Source organism: Saprolegnia diclina, assembly GCF_000281045.1.
Source record: "Saprolegnia diclina VS20 unplaced genomic scaffold supercont1.5, whole genome shotgun sequence".
Classification (NCBI taxonomy): domain Eukaryota; phylum Oomycota; class Saprolegniomycetes; order Saprolegniales; family Saprolegniaceae; genus Saprolegnia; species Saprolegnia diclina.
This window is the reverse complement of record NW_008246072.1, coordinates 1,124,816-1,142,842: the sequence shown is the minus strand read 5'-3', so window position 1 is coordinate 1,142,842 and position 18,027 is coordinate 1,124,816. Positions and strand designations below refer to the sequence as shown.

Below are 18,027 nucleotides of genomic sequence, written 5' to 3'. Positions count from 1 at the left end.
TTTCAAGTTTGACATTCGCATGTTTTCGCTTTAAGTCGCAAATACCATTTATCTATTCGACGATTGTCTAATCCGAGTACAGTGTACAATTGTAGTACGAGTTGGATCCTCCTGTGGGTTGCCGTGGCGCGAAACCTCATGGAGTTGCGTGATTTAGCGAAACGTAAATGGTATATTTGTGAAAGAACGCAACTTTAGGTCCCATCGCCTTCGTCACAACCCGTGGTGAGGCAACGACGTAGCACATCGCGTGCCTTAACTGCATGCAGAAAGAATCTTCCAGCGGCAAGCCATCCAACGCAAAATCCGCTGCGTTTCATGGAAGCTAGCTGCTAGAACAGTACTATCCCTTCAAATCTCTGCATGCTTTATACCCGCGCTGCACCACCCATAGCGCCGCGCAAGCTACTACGCTTACGTAGTACGGACACACAGCATGCGCAATGCACCTACGCGCCTGGGTGATTCTGTCTCCTGTTCCGTTGTCGTGTCGTTTTCAGTGTAAAAATACGGTTGGCATTCCGGTTGTTGGCCGTCCTTACGCAGTGATAACGTCGTCGTGGACGTGTGGTTCTCTGACCAACTTTCTAACCATGGGTGTAGTACAGGTGGGCTGGGCTGGGGTGGAAGTTCTGGGTGGATGGCAGTAGCAGCTGCCGCGTCATTTCCGTATCCGGATATGATGTTGAAGTGCAAAGTCACCAGACGACCAAGACCAAATGATATGCACACGACGATCGAAGGTATTTCGCGAAGGTAGAACTACACTAGTCGACGCAAGTCTACCCGACGTGGGTGTAGACAGCTCGGGACGCGAGTGGCCTGTCCATCACGCTTTATCGCACATTTCTCCTTTCGCAACTTGGTGGCACGATTTCTAGATTGCACCTCGTCGCACGAGGTTGTAGTAGCTTTGCCACGCTCATCTCGTTGCATCTTGGCACTCATTTTACAATTTGATATGGTTGCCAACTACCACGCCCTCGAGCACCAAGGCTGCTCGCTGCCGCACCTCCTTCTGCTCTGCGCACCGCGCATGGCCATCCAGATGGCGTGGGCGGCGCAGTGGGCGGCGTTCGGCCCGACGCTCGAGACGCGCCTCGCGTCTTGGGCCGTCCAGCTTGTCCAGATCACAGGCCCGATCACGGGACTGCTCGTGTGCCCCACCATTGGAGTCTTTAGCGACCACTGCACCTCGCGCTTTGGCCGGCGCCGGCCGTTCCTCGTTGTCGGCACGCTCGCGACCGTCGTTGTCTGGGTGCTCATGATGTGCACGTCGTACATTAGTGATTCGTGGCGCACGGGCTACATGGTCACGCTCTACGTCCTCAGCGGCGCCGCCGTCAATACAGCGCAGGTGCCGGCGTCGCTTATCATTGCCGACTTTGCCGGCGACCGCCAAGTGACAGCGTACAGCATTGCGCAGGCCTACAGTATAGTCGGGTCGCTCGTCGTCTCGGGCTATATTTCGGTCTTTGGACCTGCGCACGAGTCGTTCATGCGCTTCATGGCCATGCTGATTGTCATCTTGATCGTGACCGTCCTCCCCGTCGTATTTTGCGTCAAAGAGACGCCCTTTGTGCCCGAGACGCCGCTCCAAAGTGACGTCAAGAACGGGTTCCTTGCCGTCTACCATGGTATCAAGTTCCTTCCGCGGCTCCTTACCGTCTACTGCATCGGCTTTGTGCTGCTCGAGTTTGGCTTTGCGGGCTACAACGGCAACAAGAACCAGTACTTTGGCCTCGTCCTCAACGACGGGAACGCCACGGGCGCCGACAAGTGCCCTAAATGCGACGCGCCGCAGCAGCGCTACAGTGACGGCGTCTCGTTGGCGTCCGGCCTCGTCGACACGCTCCACCTTGCCTTTGGCTTGCTCTACCTCTTTGTGCTACCGACGATCGTCCGCAAGTTTGGCGCGCGGCGCGTCATCGTGTTTAGCATTGTGCCGCAGACTCTCCTCGTGCTCATCTTCTTTGTCCGAAGCAAGATCCTCACGGCCGTCGTCGTGACTGGCATGTCGGTGACCCAAAACATGGTTTTTTCCATGCAAATTCCCGTAATTTTGCATGTCGTGGGGTACGGCGAACTCAACGGCCTCGGTATGTTTGCCGGCGCCTTCAACTCGGCCAACTGCCTCGGCCAGCTTCTCACGTTTGCTCTGTCGCCGATCCTTGTGACCACGTCGCTGACGCACGCGCTGCCGATTCTTGTCGGCGGTGTCGTGACCATTCTGGCCTTTCTCGTGGCATTTTTCAAATTTGACATTCGCATGACCACGGTCTAGACCACGGTTTAGACCATGTCTAGTATTATTACCACTACATACATCTTTTCGTATGCTTGTTGGTGGTTGGCGTTGTTGCTTTGGACTAGTATAACGTTATACAAGCAAGGCGTGTGGTAAGGAGGCTAGCTGGCCGGCAGCACGGCCTGCGAGACGCCCCTCGTTGAGGTCTACATCCATAGAGACCGCTTTACCGTCGTCGTTGTCCTGCGCTTGCTTCCATCGCGTCTCAATGAGAAAACAGAAGATCAGTTCGTACGGATCTTAGCCTCGTGTATGCATACACTCTCGCGCGCGACTCGATATTAATACTGTGTCCATCGATGAACGAGCGCCCCCGTTGCGGGCTTTGCTCAAGGCGCCACCATCTTTTCAACGATGGCCGACAAGAGCCACCGTCCGTGGTGACCAACGGCTGTCCCTTCTGCCGCGAAACGGGCACCTGAAACAGATGGCAGCGGTTTCGCGTGATTGGACAGTTGGCTGTGCCCGACCTTTAATTCCTCTGCCGCTGGACTTTGACTGTAGGCACAATTCCCTTGTGCGCGTAGAAGGAGACGACTCTAAGATGGTGGACCCCATCTTCACCGACAAGTTCCTCGTCATCAAGGTCAAGTGGAGCGGCAAGCAGGAGCGCATTCTGGGTCTCCGCGCCTTCACGTTTGCGACTGTGCATCCCAAGACGGGCGCGATCACGAACGAGTGGTCGTACGAGGCCATCTCGTCCATCGACCTCTCGCATGAAGACAAGACGGTCCATCGATCGCGTCTTCTTTGCAGTGTCTCAACCCTTGGCGATAGGAGTTTACGATCAACATGCTCGGGCTCAAGAAGAAGGTGCAGCTCAAGATGCGCTTCCGGTTCCGCGCCGAGATCCTCCAGGCCCTCGCGCGAGCGCGAGCGTCGTTTGCGATGGAGCGCCGGTCGCGCCACATGAACGTCCTCGCCAAACTCACGTCGTTCTCAGCGCATGTCGAAGTCTTTGTCCCAGACGCCGCCAACCCCGGGCGCATCCAATGCACCTTGGCCGAGTGCATGCTCCAAGTTGGCGTCGACGCGCTGTACCAGACGGGCGGCACGGCCGACATCTTCCCGTACGCCGAGTTTACCAAGATCCAGTGCATCGACCTCGCGCTCGACGACCCGACGCTGCTCGGGATCGTGACCGGCGACATGGTGCACATCTTCCACACGCCCGCGCCCAACGACGTCGTCCGCGCGATTCTCGACGCTGCACTCAGCCACGACGTGAACGTCGCCATCAACCGCGAAAAGACAGCCTCCGATATTCAGGCGCAGCACATGCAGTTTGCGGGCTTCACCGACGGCGGGATCCTCTGCCGCTACGACATTCAGATCCCGATCCTGGTCGAGGACGGCCAATCGGTACGTTTGATGATGCCATGGACGATCGTGGCATCCGTACATGATCTAGGAGCTGTACGGGCGGTCGTTTGTGCTGACGGACGCGGTGGTGTGTGAGATGGACGACGGCAACATTGTCGCCTTTGCGCAGCCACTCACCAAGCTCTTCGAGCTCGTTCGGTACGCTGAAAAGTTTAGCATTTGAGATCTTATTGGCGCGCAGGCACGAAGACGACCCGCAGGCGTTCGACCTCGAGTTTGTCAACGGCCTCCGGCGCACGTATCTCTCGATCCACCGTGAAGCGATTCTCGGCCACCTCCTCTCGTGCTGCGAAGCGCGTGGGAACCTCGTGCCACTCGCAAAGACGCGGACGCCGCGTGGCGACCGCATGTTCCTCCGGCGCATGCTGCACGCACCGGCGGCCATGCCGTCCGAAGCCGTCCAGTACCAATCTATGTGGCTGCAGCGGCTCGTGGGCGGGGGCGACAGCAAGGCCGACTCGGGCAAAGCCAAGTCGCCGTCGATCTTCCAGACACTCAAGGTGCACCGCGGTAGCGGCTCCAAGCCCGAGACCGGCATCCCGGTCGGCGACATGGTGACCGAGCTCAATGCCAACGTGACGATCGCGGGTGTCTCGACCAAGCTCAAAGAAGACATCGGGGCGGCTGTATCGCTGTTGCTGGGCGAAGTACATTTGCAAATTGTTGTGTTTGAAGGACACGATTGGCTATGACTAGTTGCCCAATCATGTCATGCGGACGGCTCAGCGCGACATGTCGATCGTGTCGTCGTACCTCCAAGCCCTGTACCGGCTCGTGACGCACCCGAACGCGGCCAAAGTCGCACTCGACATGCTGGCGGTGCGTGTCTTTTTCGTTGGCGAATGCTAAGGACACTATTGTCTAGCGCTCCGAGTACATGGACGCCTTGGCCGAGACGCTCAAGCGGCAGCAGTTCCATCCAACGTACTGGGTCCTCCGGCTTATGGCGCGCCTGCTGCACAACCCCGAGCGGTTCCTCGCTCAAATGGCGCGCAAGGTACGTTCCGTCGACTTGAATTCAATTTGACCAACATTTGTAGGTGTTTTTGTCGCACAACGGCTTTGCGACGGCCCTCCTCGCGCTCTTCCAGCCACTGCACCCGTCCCCTCATGGCGTATAATAACAGGAGGTTTCAGCGGAATTGAACTCACGAGCACACTAGGACCCGCAGCAAAACGCGGTGCTCGTGATGCGCCTCACCGAAGTCCTCGACGCGCTCATGTCGTTTGTCGTCGACGGCATGGCGGTCGACCCGCTCTTCAACATTCTCCTCAGCCACGTCTCGATGCACTACTTTATGCTGCTCCGAACGCTGTTTCACTTCCCCGTCACGTCGACGGTCGAGTCGATCGTCTGCATCTTGGACCACATGGTGCACTCGTCCGTGCTCAACTTTACAAAGACGCACGAGGCGACGCTGCGGGACCTGGGCCAGGACCTGGCCGGCGACTTTTACATGGAGAGCCCTGAGCGCATCATCAAGCAATACTACAGCTTCCTCATGGCCTCGACCCCCGACCAGGTACCCTCCACGGCCACAAGACACGCGCGTTTAACATGAATCTAGGATCTGCGCCACCGGACGCACCCGGTCGCGCTTCGGCTGCGCTACCGCTTCAAGTCCCAGTTTCTCCAGCGTTTCATGCATTTGCTGGACGGCGACTTGGACTTGGCCATTGACCGGCTCCAGATCCACGCGGTCAAGTACGAGGGCTCGAAAGCGACGCAGAAGCTCGGCCAAGTCAAGAGCGCGATCTACGTCGCCCCCAGCGGTCTCATTGTCTGGACCACCGGCCACCTCAACGGCACGCCTGGAAAGCGCTCCATGTACGACTACGGACGCATCCAAGGCGGCATCGGGCTCATGGCTGAAGACCCGTGCGGTCTCGTGCTGCGCATTTCGGGTCGCCACCGCATTGTCTACTCGTTCGAGCGCACGGAAATCTTTGACCTCATGTATATAACTCCTTCCAGTCTACAAGAGGTAGGACAACTTGGCGTAGGCAAACGCTTGCGGGGCATCTGGGCATCCAGCTCGAGATCACGGGCATTCTGCGCAACGAGCAGATTCTGACGTGCCGGCCGTCGGTCGCGTCGTCGCAGACGCAGATCTTATTGCAGTTTCCCGTCGTGCGCGTGAGCTCGCACAAGGCGGACGCGACCGGGTATGTCACTGTTGCCTTGAGAACGCACGATGCGAAGACCTCTTTTCTGCAAATTAGAAAGCGCAAGGTGTTTGGCTTCACCGCCGACGCAGTGTTCGAGTGCGAAGAGACTGGCGACAACCTCCGCATGTGGCGCTACTCGAGCATCCACGCGGTGACACGTCTCGAGCGCCACCCGACGCGCTTCCAGCTCAACTTTGTCTCGGGCAAGTCCATCTGGTACGTTTTTGCAACACAATATGGACAGGCGCAAATGCGACAACTAGGTTTGACGCGGACGCCCGCGAAGAGATCATGACCACCTTGCTCGATGCGTGCATGAATTACAAAGACGAGCGCAGCGTCGGCGACATGTGCATCGGCATGCAGGTCAAGCCGTCCGAGCTTGTGATGGAGCTCCTTCCGCGCGCGGTCGTCGGCACGGACAAGGAACATGCGTTCTACTTTGGTCCGCAAGGGTACGCTCCGTTCTTGTGGCAGCAAGAGCTCATGCGATAGTGTAGCATGGGCGTCTACTATCTGAGCAAGATCCGCGACGCCGACACCCAAGGCTTTGTGGACGCGGTCGAAGAGTTCAACGCCAACTGCAGTGTGAGCCGGCACACGCGGCTGCGCTTCGAGAGCGATGCTGCGTGGATCCCGCAAGTCTGCAAAGAGATGTCCAACGTCGTACGTACTCGCTTCGATGGCCGACGTCTTCCTTGAGCTAACTAACCTCATTGTAGCTCATGCTCTCGTGCAAGACGCGCGACCACCGCGCCATCATTGCGATCTTGCAAGCGTTTTGCTGGCTCCAGCACGCCGAGCTCAGTGTCTTGGACATCCCTGGCATCAGCCTTCTCGAGACGCTCCTCGCTGTCTTCACGACCGAGAACGAGTCGTCGATCTTCTGGACCATCAAGCTCATCCATGCGCTCTCGCAGGACGCGAGTGGGTCCCCCGACGGCAAAAGCCGCGAAGCTGCCAACAAGAAGCGCATTTTCGTCAACACGCGGCTCGTCGACCACCTCTTGCATGCGTTCGAGGACGAGCTCAACCCGGGGTACGGGCCGCTGACATTGCTCGCGGTATCAAGCCTCTTTGACTCGGTGTTTTGCACACACCGCGGCTCGACCAACAATGCGCACTTTGTGGAGCTCATCAGCAAGTTTGGCCACATCTTCCCGCGTGTGCTCGGCATCCTCTACTCACGTCCGGTCATTGGCACCTTCGAAGCATGCGTTATGATCATGAAGATGGTGGTCGAGAACGCCGACGCTGCGACGCGCCAGGCCATCTGCGACATGGCGCTCAACGGTACGCTTCCGTTGTGCTTGCATTGTATTCATGTATCATTTTGCAGGCGGGCTCACGCTCCGGCATCTCTACAAGGGGTGGTACTCCCCGACGCACGACCAGCGCTTTGTGAATCAGTTTGTCGCGTCCGTCTTCATGACGGCCCACCGCCCGTCGTTCCAGCTCCTGCACCGCATCCTTCCCACGGGCTTCCTGCGCATGCTCGCGTACCCAGAGACCAAGAAACTGGTACAACATTTTGTGGCGTTTTAACGACCCTAACCCTCTCCTCTACAACTAGATGCTGGAAGAGTACGGCGACGGCATGCTGCCGCCCAAGACTGGCGCGCCCGAGGACGACGATCCGCTGGCGACGTCGACGACGTTCCTCTCGCGCGCGTCCTTCCACATGGATCTGCCCGTCGACGACAACGGCGACGAGGAAGAGCTCTGCGACGCCATCGACAAGTTTAGCGGCCGCCTCCAAGCGCGCGTCCTCAAGTTTCCAAACGCGCTCGAGCTTGAAGTGGCGTCGCGGCACTCGCACATGCCGCACAACTACAAGTGCGAGACGTCCCGGGATCTCCACCTGGTATCGCATTTGCTGCTCCACGGCTTTGCGCTGCCGGATGCGATCTGGAATGCGACGACGCGCCGCGAACTCAAGTACGCGCTCGAAGAGGCCATCTTGGAGCACGAGGAAGAGGTGTCGCACCCGCTCAAGCACTTTAGCGCCATGCCGTTTGCGTGGAACCACGCGTCGTTCAAGGTCGAGTATGCGAGTTTGCTGAAAGAGATCAAGGTCGGGCCGTACTTTCTGCGCATTCTGATCGACAACGTCCACGACGGGATCGTGCTCTGCGAGCCTTTGCACCGGAAGCGAGCGCAGTCGTTTGTCGACATTGATCTGGACCTCGCGGCGCACGGCAACTACAAGACCGTCGTCGCGCACGCCATCAACGACATCTCGGCGGCCCCCAAAGCGTTTTTTGACAAGTGTTTTCAGCGCTGGCTCCAAGAACTGCCGTTTTGCATCGTGACGCCGTACGGGAGTGCGTCGATGGTCGGCGTCGACTCGGACAGCCTCGTGGTTCCCTCGACGCAATTAGACCGCGCCGAGATCTGGTGCCTCCAGCTCATGGTCGCCACGTACCGCGCGTTCCCGACCATGGGGCCCATCGAGGTATGTCATCGTGACAGACATGATATATATCAAGGTATCAATTGTAGATGGAGAAGATCCAGTACGTGGTGCGCATGCTGCGGGGCGAGACGCGCGCGCACATCATCGAGTACCTCCTCGCGTGGCTGAGCACGGTGGCGCTCAACAAGAACACGTGCCAGTTTATTCTCGCCAAGGACAACGTCGATCTCTTCCTGGACATGTCGACGCTCATCCACGAAAACACGCCGGTCGCCACGAGCGACGTCAAGACCATGAAGAAGTCGGCTCGGTCGTCGCAGTGGATCACCAATACGCCCAAGTCGATCGAGGGCGAGGGCGGGCCGCCAAAGTCGGGCTTCTCCTACTTCAACTTTTTCAAGCAGTCGGTGCGCGCCGGCATGGACGAGACGGAGCTCGACGAAGGCGAGACCAACATTGACGCGGTCGAAGAGACGTTCACGGGCGAAGTCTACTGGTACACCACTTAAATGCAAGGGTCCGTGCTACAAGGAGGTTGTAGGTATGTCATGAAGGACAACGACATGTCGAGCGTGTCGGGGCCGCACCCCGAGTCCATTCTGCAGGCCATCTGCTCGACCAAGACGTCCAACTGGAGCCGCATCCTCCTCTCCATGTACAACGAGCGGGCGCCGGAAGAGCGCGAGTGGCGACCGCTCCTCCGCGTCCCGCGCGTCCGGTGGCGTCTCTTTGTCCAAGCGCCGTTTCACGTCAACGTGTGCATTTACACCACGACGCTGGTAAATACTATGAGGCAATCTGTCCACAACTAGATTCTCATTGTGCAGGTGCGCGCGCTTGTCGAGTGCGAAATGGACCGGACGTCGTCGGGTCTGCAGTACTTTCCTGTGCCTGCGGTACGTCCTTGATCTCTCAAAGAAGTCATTCTGACGCGACACTAGGGCAAGCGGTTCTTGGGCGACCCGATCTCGCTCTCCAACGTCGTGCAGTTGCTGCTCTGCAACGAAGGCGCGATCGTCGAGAGTGCGATCGCGATTCTCCATCGCCTGGTCGCCATGAACGATGCGACGGTGGACACTTCGCTCTATCCTGCGGACCACTGACAACGAGTCTAGGCCTCACACCTCTACCAGTGTGGCGCCATCTGGTTCATGTTTGCAAGCGCGAGTCGCGTCTCGTTCATCGAGCACGCGCTCGTCCTGGCGCAGACGCACCGCCGGCAAAAGGACATTGCCGGTCGCCACAGCATCCTCGAGGGACTTTTGCCCGAAGCGCTCATCCGGATCCTCGACCTCGAAGGTCCGCATGTCTTTGCCGACGTCTTTACGATGCGTATGACGGACGGGCGCGTCATTTGGCTTCAAGAAATGCGCGAGCATCTGCAGCTCATGCTCCACGAGCACTTAAGTCCGTTCGTTGCGCGGCTTCACCAAGACAGCACGGCCCAGTACGCTTCGTCTCTCGTTGAAGAAGACTCTTAGCGTGTATCTTTGCGTAGATTCGAGTACTCGCCGATGCCGCCAGTGATCTACCTCCAGCTGCGCGATGACATTTACGTCTACAACATGTACCTCTCGCGCCTCTTCCCGGAAGACCCGGACGACGACGACGTGCATGACCACGTGTCGCACGCCCGCGCTGTGCGCGCGCAAGACGCCAACGGACAGAGCGAGCCAGCGTACGATGACGACGATGGCTATGACGAGTTTCATGACGGTGACGGCTATGACGACGGTGACGGCTACGACGACGGCGACGACTACGACGCCGGTGCTGACGACGGACATCCGGACGAGCCAGCCGAGGACGCGTCGCCCGAGCCCACGCGCGTCAATGTGGCAGACGAAGTGACCGACCCGCTTGGCTTTATGCGCGCGCTGCACCTGACGTGGCGCGAGCAGATCGCGATCGCCGAGAGTCCGTCCACCAAAACATGTGTTTTGTGTCATGATGATCTTAGGTCGGATGACCAAGGCGGCGGCGCGTGCACTGCTCAAGATCGATGCATCTGAAGGCACGTTTGAGACCGAGGGTGCCTTCTTGCGTGGCCGGTACCGCGCCATCTGCCGCGCCGACGAGAACGTGGACCTCGCGCGGCTCAACGAGGCCTTCATCGTGCTCTCGTGTGTGCCCGAGAGCGACTGCGAGCTCGACAAACTGCCGCACAAGACGCTGTCGCTGCTGTTGCGTACGCAGCTTCTCTTCTACGACACGTTCCAGTCGACGTTCCAGTCGATCCCGTACGAGTCGTAAGGTACGATACTCTTTCACTTGGTGACTTGACATATATCTCATGGTTTTCGGTGCTTTAGATTTGCTCTTGAAGCTCCTCGCGCGCTTTGACCTGCGCGTCGACATTGAGCTGCCGCCGGCGTCGCTCGAGTCGGACGGTCCGATCATGGAGCTGCTCTCGCTGACGATGGAGCTCCTCCTCGCGACCATGATTTCGTCGCCGTGGAACGTCGAACAGATGCTCCGGTGCGCTTGCCTGCCTTCTACAAGACTCTAAGAGTGATTTATGTAGCGCGGGCGGACTGCCGACCATCATCGAGATCGCCGACCTCTGCCGCAAGTACCAAGACGGCTGGGTCTCGGAGGCAGACTCGAACTTCGACTACATTGGCGGTCTCGCCTTCCGTGTGCTCCTCGCAGTGGCAAACACGGAGGTGGGCCGCGAAGAGCTCGCGTTCGAGGATTCGGTCGAGGCCAAGAAGCCGTCGATTCGCCCTGTTGTGCAGATCGTCTGCGACCTCATCACGATGGATCTGCTGCACCCGAACATGACGATCCTCGGCCTCGACATTCTCTCGTTCATGGCGCGGCACGAGACGTCCCAGACCACAATCCTGGAGGCATCGTCGGTCTTGTGGCAGTGCCTGCAGCTTCTTTTGCTGTACGGCCCACAGCCCGCCAAGCAGCAAGTCGTGTGGGCCGCTCTGCGCTGCGTGCGAGCGCTCGCCGGGTACGACCCCGAGTGCAAGGCCACGCCGAACGTACAGAGCGCGCTCTCGACCTTGCTGCCCATTTGGTCCAAGCCGGCGCTCACCCAAGGCGACCCCGAGCACATTCTAAGCCTTGTCTTTGGCGAGACGCACGAGCCACAGTGTATCTGGAACGACGCCATGCGGTCCGAGGTCGTCCTGTACCTCGACACGGTCCTCGAGTTTCCTGCCCACGCGTACGACGCGATTCAATCCGCCTCTGAGTTTGAATTTGAGACGCTCATGGGCGAGCCGATCGTCGGGGGCGTGTACCTGCGTATCTACAACGAGCCGACGGTCGACAAGAGTCTGCCGTCGTCGGTCGCCGTTGAGTTTTGCGAGTCGCTGCTCGTGTTTCTGCATGAGCACGCGAATCCGCAAGACGAGCTGTACGCCGAGACGCTCCTCGCGCTCGACTGCTTTCGGCACCTCACGCTCGCCCACCCGACGCAGGTGCAAAAGTGCGTCCTCGAGTCTTTCTCGGAGCCGCCGCTCATTCACGCGATCGGCCTCTACCTCACGCAAGACCCGATGGCCGGCGGCGTTCCGCTCTCCGAAGGGTCCGTGGGTATCGATGTGGATGCTGTCCAGCGCCGCGATGCGGCCATGGCGTGCATGGAGACGCTCGCCGAGCACTGCGACGCGCAGGTGCTCTCGGCGCTCGAGCCGTTCTGCCAGCCCATGCTCAACCTAGCCGAGCAGTACGCCGGTGACGAGACCGCCGACTTTAGCCTCGGGTGCCTCCAAGCGCTCTGCAGCGCGAGTGCCGACATTTGCATCGGGCTCCTCGAGAGCCACGTATGGCTTCAACTGCTCTCGATGACGATCCAGGCGCGGCACTTTTACACGGAAGACGCGCATTTGGCGGCCGAGACGCTCCGCGCGGCGGCGGCGCCGGTCTGGGGTGCGATCCTCAACTTCAGCGACGATATCGAAGCACTGGGTGTCGAGAACCTCCGGCACTTTCTGCCGTTTGCGCTGGTGAGCACGCTCATGGACGACCCGGAGAATTTCGAGGCCGTCTTTGAAGAAGACGCGCACGACGCCGAGCTCATTTGGAATGAAGACATGCGCCGCGCGCTGCGTGGACACATGGACGAGGTGCTCACGCGCATCGAAGGCACGACCGACGTCCACGACAAGTTCCTCTCGTTTCCGGCCGACGGCATGGACTTCAACGCGTGGGACCACGGCACGATCGTCGGCGACTTGTACTTGGACCTCTTTTTGCAAAATCCGGAAGCGTCGACGCTCCGGTTTCCGGTGCACGTGGCCTCGCAGCTCCACAATGTGTGGCGAAACCAGCTGCAGCAAATCATCCCCAAGGCCGCGCAGTCGATGATGGACGCGCCGTACACGCTGCCCGACCTTGTCGACCGCGGCGTCGAGTTTGCAGGTCTCTTCAACAAGCTCACGAACGCGCTCGTGTTCATTTTGCGGGTACAGGCGCGACAGTACTGCGTGTACGACTACGTATACTTGTGTAGGAGTACAGCGACGCCAAGGCGCACCTCGAAGACGAAGAGCACATGGCGCAGAACCTCCTTGACGTACTCGCTCAGTGCCAAACCGAGCGCGCCGTGGGCTTCCCGCAGACTTGCGTGCTGCGGCTCATGGCGGTGTTTGCCAACTCGCCGCTCTTCGAGTCGCCCGAGTGTCTTCGGTCGCTCTTCGCGCCCATTCAGCGCAAGCACCAGGACCCGACGCTAATCCTCGAGATCCTCCGCGTCATCGTCGAGGTACTTGCCCTACCCCTGCGACTATTTTCCATTTTGTCATCTAGAACCACTACAAGAAGCCCAAGCGCCAGCGCCGCTTCTCGGTCTACCAGTGCATTACGGACTTGGACGTGTTCCCGATCCTCCTCGCGTTCAACGATGGCAGCGGTGACATGAGCATGGTGCGTCGCCCGATGGACTGCACGACGCATGCCAACGCGATCATGCGCTGCATTTGCGCCGAGAGCGAAGAGATGCAGCAGCGCATGAACACGCCGCACGTGATGCACGCGCCGACGCACGCGGTCGTCGAAGCCCCGAGCAACCTCCCGATGGTGTCGCCTCTGCGCCGACCGAAAGCGCTCTCGATGCCGCAAGCGCCGCATGTTCACGTCCCAAACCGCGCGTCGATGCCGTCGCTGCCGACGCCGCGGCAGTTCCAGCCGCCACCGGCCAAGCAAGTGTCGGTGCCGCCTTTGTACACGTCGCCGCCAAAGGAGGCACCGCCGGTGTATCAGCCGCCGCCGGTGCAGTCGCCGGTGCAGCGACCAATTGCACGGCACACGGTGCCGCAGTACATGTCGCCGCAGCTACCGCAGCGCCAAGCGCCACCGCCGCAGTACCAGCCGCCGGCCAAGCCGCAGCCGCCCATCCTCGCGCACCCGTACATGCGCAACCAACACTCGGTGTACCATCGCTCGGTGCCGGCGCCGGCGCCCCGGCGCAAGACCATGTCCGAGGTATCGATCGATACGCACAGCGTTTCGACGGGGGTGGACTCGAACCCGCGCCGTGTGCCAGCGTACGGCGGCTCGCAAGAGACGTATCAGCTCGACACGCTCTCGATGATCTCGGGCTCAGAAGGCTACACGGACGACAACCTCCCGGCCGACAGTGAGTTTGAATTTGAAGTCGACGACCAATCCGAAGCCGAGGCTGGCGACTTCCGCCAAGAAGAGTACGACATTTAGCGTCGCAATATCAAGTTCATTTTGCACTATATCCTGCGTCCACTGTTCGTAGCATCTCCAACCAAAGTACTTACATGCGACATCTACTGTACGTACGTCGAGCTTGTTGCATCACGACGACGGCATTACCCTTGACCCCGCTCCAGAGCATGAACTCCTGACACAGCACTACACGACGGAACCAAAAGCTATACTCGTAGCGGTGGTCGACGCCAAGCCCACTGCGCCACAAGACCACCCTTCACGTGCTCCACGTGGTGCAATCACCCGACACGTCAGTTCCTCCTCTCCCGTTCGTACAGCACTAAAGCGACGTGAGGTATCGACCAACGACTTGGTTAGTGACGGGGTTATTGCTCGCGGCGCGAGAGGCGTAGCAGCTGCACGTCCGTCATGCGGGATTCGTGGTCCCAAACGCCTTGGAGCGGCATCGATTCGGTGGTAAAGGACACACCGAGGAGCTCGAAAAAGTCTTTTTCTTGCGGGTGCCGGGAGCGATGCGCCATGAGGATCGTCGTCGACGGAGTCGTCACGTCGAGCAGCGTCGTGACCAACGGTGCATAGCCCGTCGGGTCGTAGACGACGTCCGACATGACGACCACGTCGAACGGCGGCGACAAGTGCGCTGGCGACGTGCCCCAGCAGAGCGCTGACGCCGACGCAACCGCTTCGAGCGCATTGAGTTTGAGGTTGTACTGCAGCATGGGCACGACTTCGTCCATGTCGGTGAGCGTCACGGCCGCCGCTCCGAGATGCGCGCAGACCATGCCCACGAGCCCGAGGCCGCTTCCGACTTCGAGCACGCGCTTACCGGCCAGCACCTGTGGGTTCCGCGCCAAGTACGTTGTCAAAATGAGCGCCGAGTCCCAGAGCTTGCCAGCAATACCTACATGTAGACAGTCGGTTCGGTTTCGTGCTAAACTATTGCAAGTGGCGTACCGAGATGCCCCGGCGACTCGGCCAAGGTTATGTACGTGTCGATCTCGTCGACGTAAACGCTGCGGCAGCACTGGATACCGAGCGGGTCGGGCGTCGAGGGCTCGACCGGTGCCCACTTGCTGGACGTCGGCGGAAGGAGCTGTAGCGGCAGCGTGACGACGGGCAAGACGTCGTTGAGGCCGTGGCCCTTGGTGAGCGAGACACGTAGCGCAACCGACGGCAAGCCCTTGCTATCGACATTGTCGGCGGTGAAGCGAAGTCGAAAGTGCGTCTTGCCGTTGAGTCCAAGCACAACGGGCAATGGGTCAACCTCGATCGTCACGCCAGGCACAGGCGTGTGCAGCTCGCACACGAGCGGCAGCGGTGTCGCCACAAGCCCGCGCTGGAAGAGGCCAAACTCATTGGCGAGGAAGACCGTCACGTCGAGCCAGTGGTTAGCTGGCAGCGCCAGCGGAAACGCGATCGCAAAGTTGAGCCGAAGCGACTGCTTGGCATGTACGAGCTTGCCAACGTCGTACGCCTGGGCCTTGGCGGCCGCGCGGTCGATGCTGCACGCCTTGCGCAGCCGGTTCTTGGCCGCGAGCGCTGACGGCATGTAGATGGCGTGATCGGGCGACGACGCGGCGAGGGGCAGGAGGACGTACACGTGCGCGAGCGCCGCTTCAAAGTTCTCGAGGTTCTCCAGTGCGACGATCTTGCGCAAGTGCGCCTTGAGGTTGGTGCGGTCGAGCGCAATGGCCTCGGCGGCGTCGCGAAGGGCCATGGCGCAATCGCGCTCCTGCAGGTACGTCTGCGCCCGGTTCGCAAGGACACGGCTGTGCAGCGCCACGTTGTCGACCTCGTCAAGAAGGTCGAGCGCCGCCGAGTACTCGGCGCGCGCGCCTATGTAGTCGCCAGCCTTGTACTTGTCGTTGCCAGCCGCGTTCCGGGCTTCGATCGCGTCCATGTTGCAGCAATCCACTGGTCCGGATTTGGACGTTCCGGATACAACCTTTTACGTAGTTGGGTTTAGTATAAAACCGTTTGGATCGACTTGGTTTTAGTTGGTTAAAGGTAGAGTTTACCTAGACGCATGGCGAGACCCGTCCGGCCGTGAAGAGGGTCCCCCAAGCTTCATACAGGCGTATTTCTTTCGGTGCACTCGGCCACAGCCATCACCGTCCCGCACCCTCCCGCAAGCAACCACGGCGTTCCTTTGACGACCTATTAAACCCACTAAAACCTATAAAACGTAAAACAGGTTTGGCTTTCGACGGTGTGGCATATCTTCGGCATGGCAGGAGCGGGCTTCTACGTCGACCCCAAGTACCCGGACGTTATCGCGTGTCTCGAGGCTGACGGCTGGGCGCCCGTGCGCCACTGGACGTTCCCGACCTGCCGCCTGCGCTTCGTCAACTACGCCAAGGTGCAGTGGGCGTACGTCAAGCCAGCGCACATCGTCAACCATCTCGAGCACGCGGTGCTACTGAGCCAGAAGCACGAGCTCCTCGCGCACCTCCGGCTTCGCCACAGCCTGCACCACATCGCGCCGCGCAGCGCCGCCTCGCTCGACGAGTGGCGCCATCTCTTTCTCTACGCGCAGGTGCTGCTTGTCCTCAAGCACCCGACGTCCTTTGCCTCGCACCTGCCGACAGCGCTGGCCATCGCCGCCGAGCTCCAGCGACGCAATCCCGATACATCCGTCGCCCGCGCGCATGGCCTCCTCATGGTCCTTCTTCCGAATACCCAGGACACACGCATGACGCCACGCTAGGTTGACACAGCCTTTCTGAACCCCCTTGCTCTCGATGGCTTGTACAGCGCGCTGCAGCGCGAGGTCGCCACTTCGATCCCCGCTGCGCAGCACGACGAAATTCAAGCGATATTGCGCCACTTGCAAGCCTGCGACCCTCAATATCACTTTGTCGCGACGCAAAATCTGTGGATCGCCAAGCCGTCGGGCCTCTCGCAAGGCCGGGGTGCGACCTCTACGCGTAGCAATCATCGTCTCATGGCACGTAGGCATCGAGCTCGTGACGTCGCTGGCCGAGCTCGAAGCCATCTGGGCGTCCCCGATGGTCGTTCAGCAGTACATTGAGCGACCGCTCACCATTCACGGGCGCAAGTTTGACATTCGGCAGTGGGTTCTCATCACGGACGTGGCGCCGCTTCAAGTGTTCTGGTACGAGTCGTGCTACTTGCGCTTTGCATCGACCGCCTACAACCTCGCATCGTCGAGCAGCCTTCAGGACAAGTCGTCTCCGAGGGATGATTTTGTGGAGATTATTGTCATCTGCGATTAGGACTATGCACCTCTGCAACAACTCGATTCAAAAGCACGTGACGAGCGCTGCGCACGGCGAGATTCCCGAGCACATGTGGCCGCTACCTCGTTTTCAGCGACACCTCGCGTACACCTACCCCTACACTTTGGTGCTAACGGTATTTCGCTGTAGAGAGCTTGGCCACGAAGCACTATGGGAGTCGACGCTGCGGCCGGCAATGCAGTTTGCCTGCGCCGAGGCTCTGGCGTCTGTTGCGACCAAGCTTCGCCGCGTTGGGGTACACACCCTTCTTGCAAGAGACCCGAGGTGACGTGAGCGGGTCTGCTCTCTAGGAAGGATTCGAGTGGCTCGGCCTCGACTTTCTCATCGATGAGACCTTCCGCGTCTGGCTTCTCGAGGTGAACGTGAGCCCCGACGTGAGCCACAGCACAGCGACGACGGCCGCACTCGTGCCGCCAGCAACCCGCGACCTCCTTGCACGTACGTCTGCCACTCAATACCTCCTCGCCTAATAGGTCGGGCTAGTTGTCTTGCGCCAGGACGAGACGCGGGGCTGGCGACGACTCGATCTCGCCTCGGTGCAGCCACCGGCGTACTCGTAATCGTATAGCAGCAGGTAGCAACTTGGCACATTTGTTGGATCGAATTACGTTCTGGATGATTTTTCAATGATTTGATTCGATTAATATTGGCATTTTCGGAACCACGCTCTATGCGCGGAGCCCCAACGTGAGATCATTTCAAAGGACTAGGCTAACTCGAATTATCATAACTCATTTCAACAAGTCTATCTCGAATTATGACGGCTCCAAGCGCCACGTATGGGCTCGCGTTGACTATCGAGATGCATTATGTTGAATATCGAGATACTTGTTGGT

The 18,027-nt window shown here is 59.5% G+C and overlaps 5 protein-coding genes across 7 annotated transcripts; 4 read left to right on the top strand and 1 right to left on the bottom strand.

Annotated features, from left to right (window-relative positions):
• Window positions 1-961: 961 nt before the first annotated feature.
• On the top strand, window positions 962-2,316 carry SDRG_02449 (hypothetical protein; the record flags this gene model as incomplete). The annotated part of the gene is made up of 1 exon (XM_008608038.1): window positions 962-2,316. The coding sequence occupies one exon, from the start codon at window positions 962-964 to the stop codon at window positions 2,282-2,284; it is 1,323 nt and encodes a 440-aa protein (XP_008606260.1). The 3' UTR covers window positions 2,285-2,316.
• Window positions 2,317-2,801: 485 nt separating this feature from the next.
• SDRG_02448 (hypothetical protein) lies at window positions 2,802-10,529 on the top strand (the record flags this gene model as incomplete). Its single annotated transcript, XM_008608037.1, has 23 exons — window positions 2,802-3,038; window positions 3,086-3,670; window positions 3,720-3,829; window positions 3,873-4,338; window positions 4,388-4,510; window positions 4,557-4,688; window positions 4,732-4,806; window positions 4,855-5,214; window positions 5,260-5,648; window positions 5,696-5,857; window positions 5,915-6,076; window positions 6,124-6,315; window positions 6,361-6,526; window positions 6,583-7,153; window positions 7,200-7,381; window positions 7,434-8,315; window positions 8,363-8,764; window positions 8,900-9,055; window positions 9,104-9,172; window positions 9,218-9,346; window positions 9,392-9,723; window positions 9,775-10,193; window positions 10,237-10,529. The coding sequence occupies exons 1-23, from the start codon at window positions 2,853-2,855 to the stop codon at window positions 10,527-10,529; spliced, it is 6,543 nt and encodes a 2,180-aa protein (XP_008606259.1). The 5' UTR covers window positions 2,802-2,852.
• Window positions 10,530-10,569: 40 nt separating this feature from the next.
• SDRG_02447 (hypothetical protein) lies at window positions 10,570-13,971 on the top strand (the record flags this gene model as incomplete). The annotated part of the gene is made up of 4 exons (XM_008608036.1): window positions 10,570-10,754; window positions 10,789-12,697; window positions 12,745-12,996; window positions 13,041-13,971. 4 exons carry the CDS (start codon window positions 10,570-10,572, stop codon window positions 13,944-13,946), a joined length of 3,252 nt encoding a protein of 1,083 aa, XP_008606258.1. The 3' UTR covers window positions 13,947-13,971.
• Window positions 13,972-14,261: 290 nt separating this feature from the next.
• On the bottom strand, window positions 14,262-15,846 carry SDRG_02446 (hypothetical protein). Its single transcript, XM_008608035.1, has 2 exons — window positions 14,886-15,846; window positions 14,262-14,832 (listed from the first exon to the last, which is right to left on the bottom strand). Exons 1-2 carry the CDS (start codon window positions 15,829-15,831, stop codon window positions 14,297-14,299), a joined length of 1,482 nt encoding a protein of 493 aa, XP_008606257.1. The 5' UTR covers window positions 15,832-15,846; the 3' UTR covers window positions 14,262-14,296.
• Window positions 15,847-16,132: 286 nt separating this feature from the next.
• On the top strand, window positions 16,133-17,902 carry SDRG_02445 (hypothetical protein). 3 transcript variants are annotated; one of them, XM_008608034.1, is made up of 7 exons: window positions 16,136-16,593; window positions 16,639-16,843; window positions 16,887-17,118; window positions 17,168-17,275; window positions 17,321-17,426; window positions 17,486-17,629; window positions 17,675-17,902. In XM_008608034.1, the coding sequence occupies exons 1-6, from the start codon at window positions 16,159-16,161 to the stop codon at window positions 17,549-17,551; spliced, it is 1,152 nt and encodes a 383-aa protein (XP_008606256.1). In that variant the 5' UTR covers window positions 16,136-16,158; the 3' UTR covers window positions 17,552-17,629; window positions 17,675-17,902. The 3 variants fall into 3 exon arrangements, with proteins under 3 accessions (XP_008606254.1, XP_008606256.1, XP_008606255.1); XM_008608033.1 differs by having other exon boundaries at window positions 17,482-17,629; XM_008608032.1 differs by having other exon boundaries at window positions 16,133-16,593; window positions 17,168-17,426; window positions 17,482-17,629.
• The last annotated feature ends 125 nt before the right edge of the window (window positions 17,903-18,027 follow it).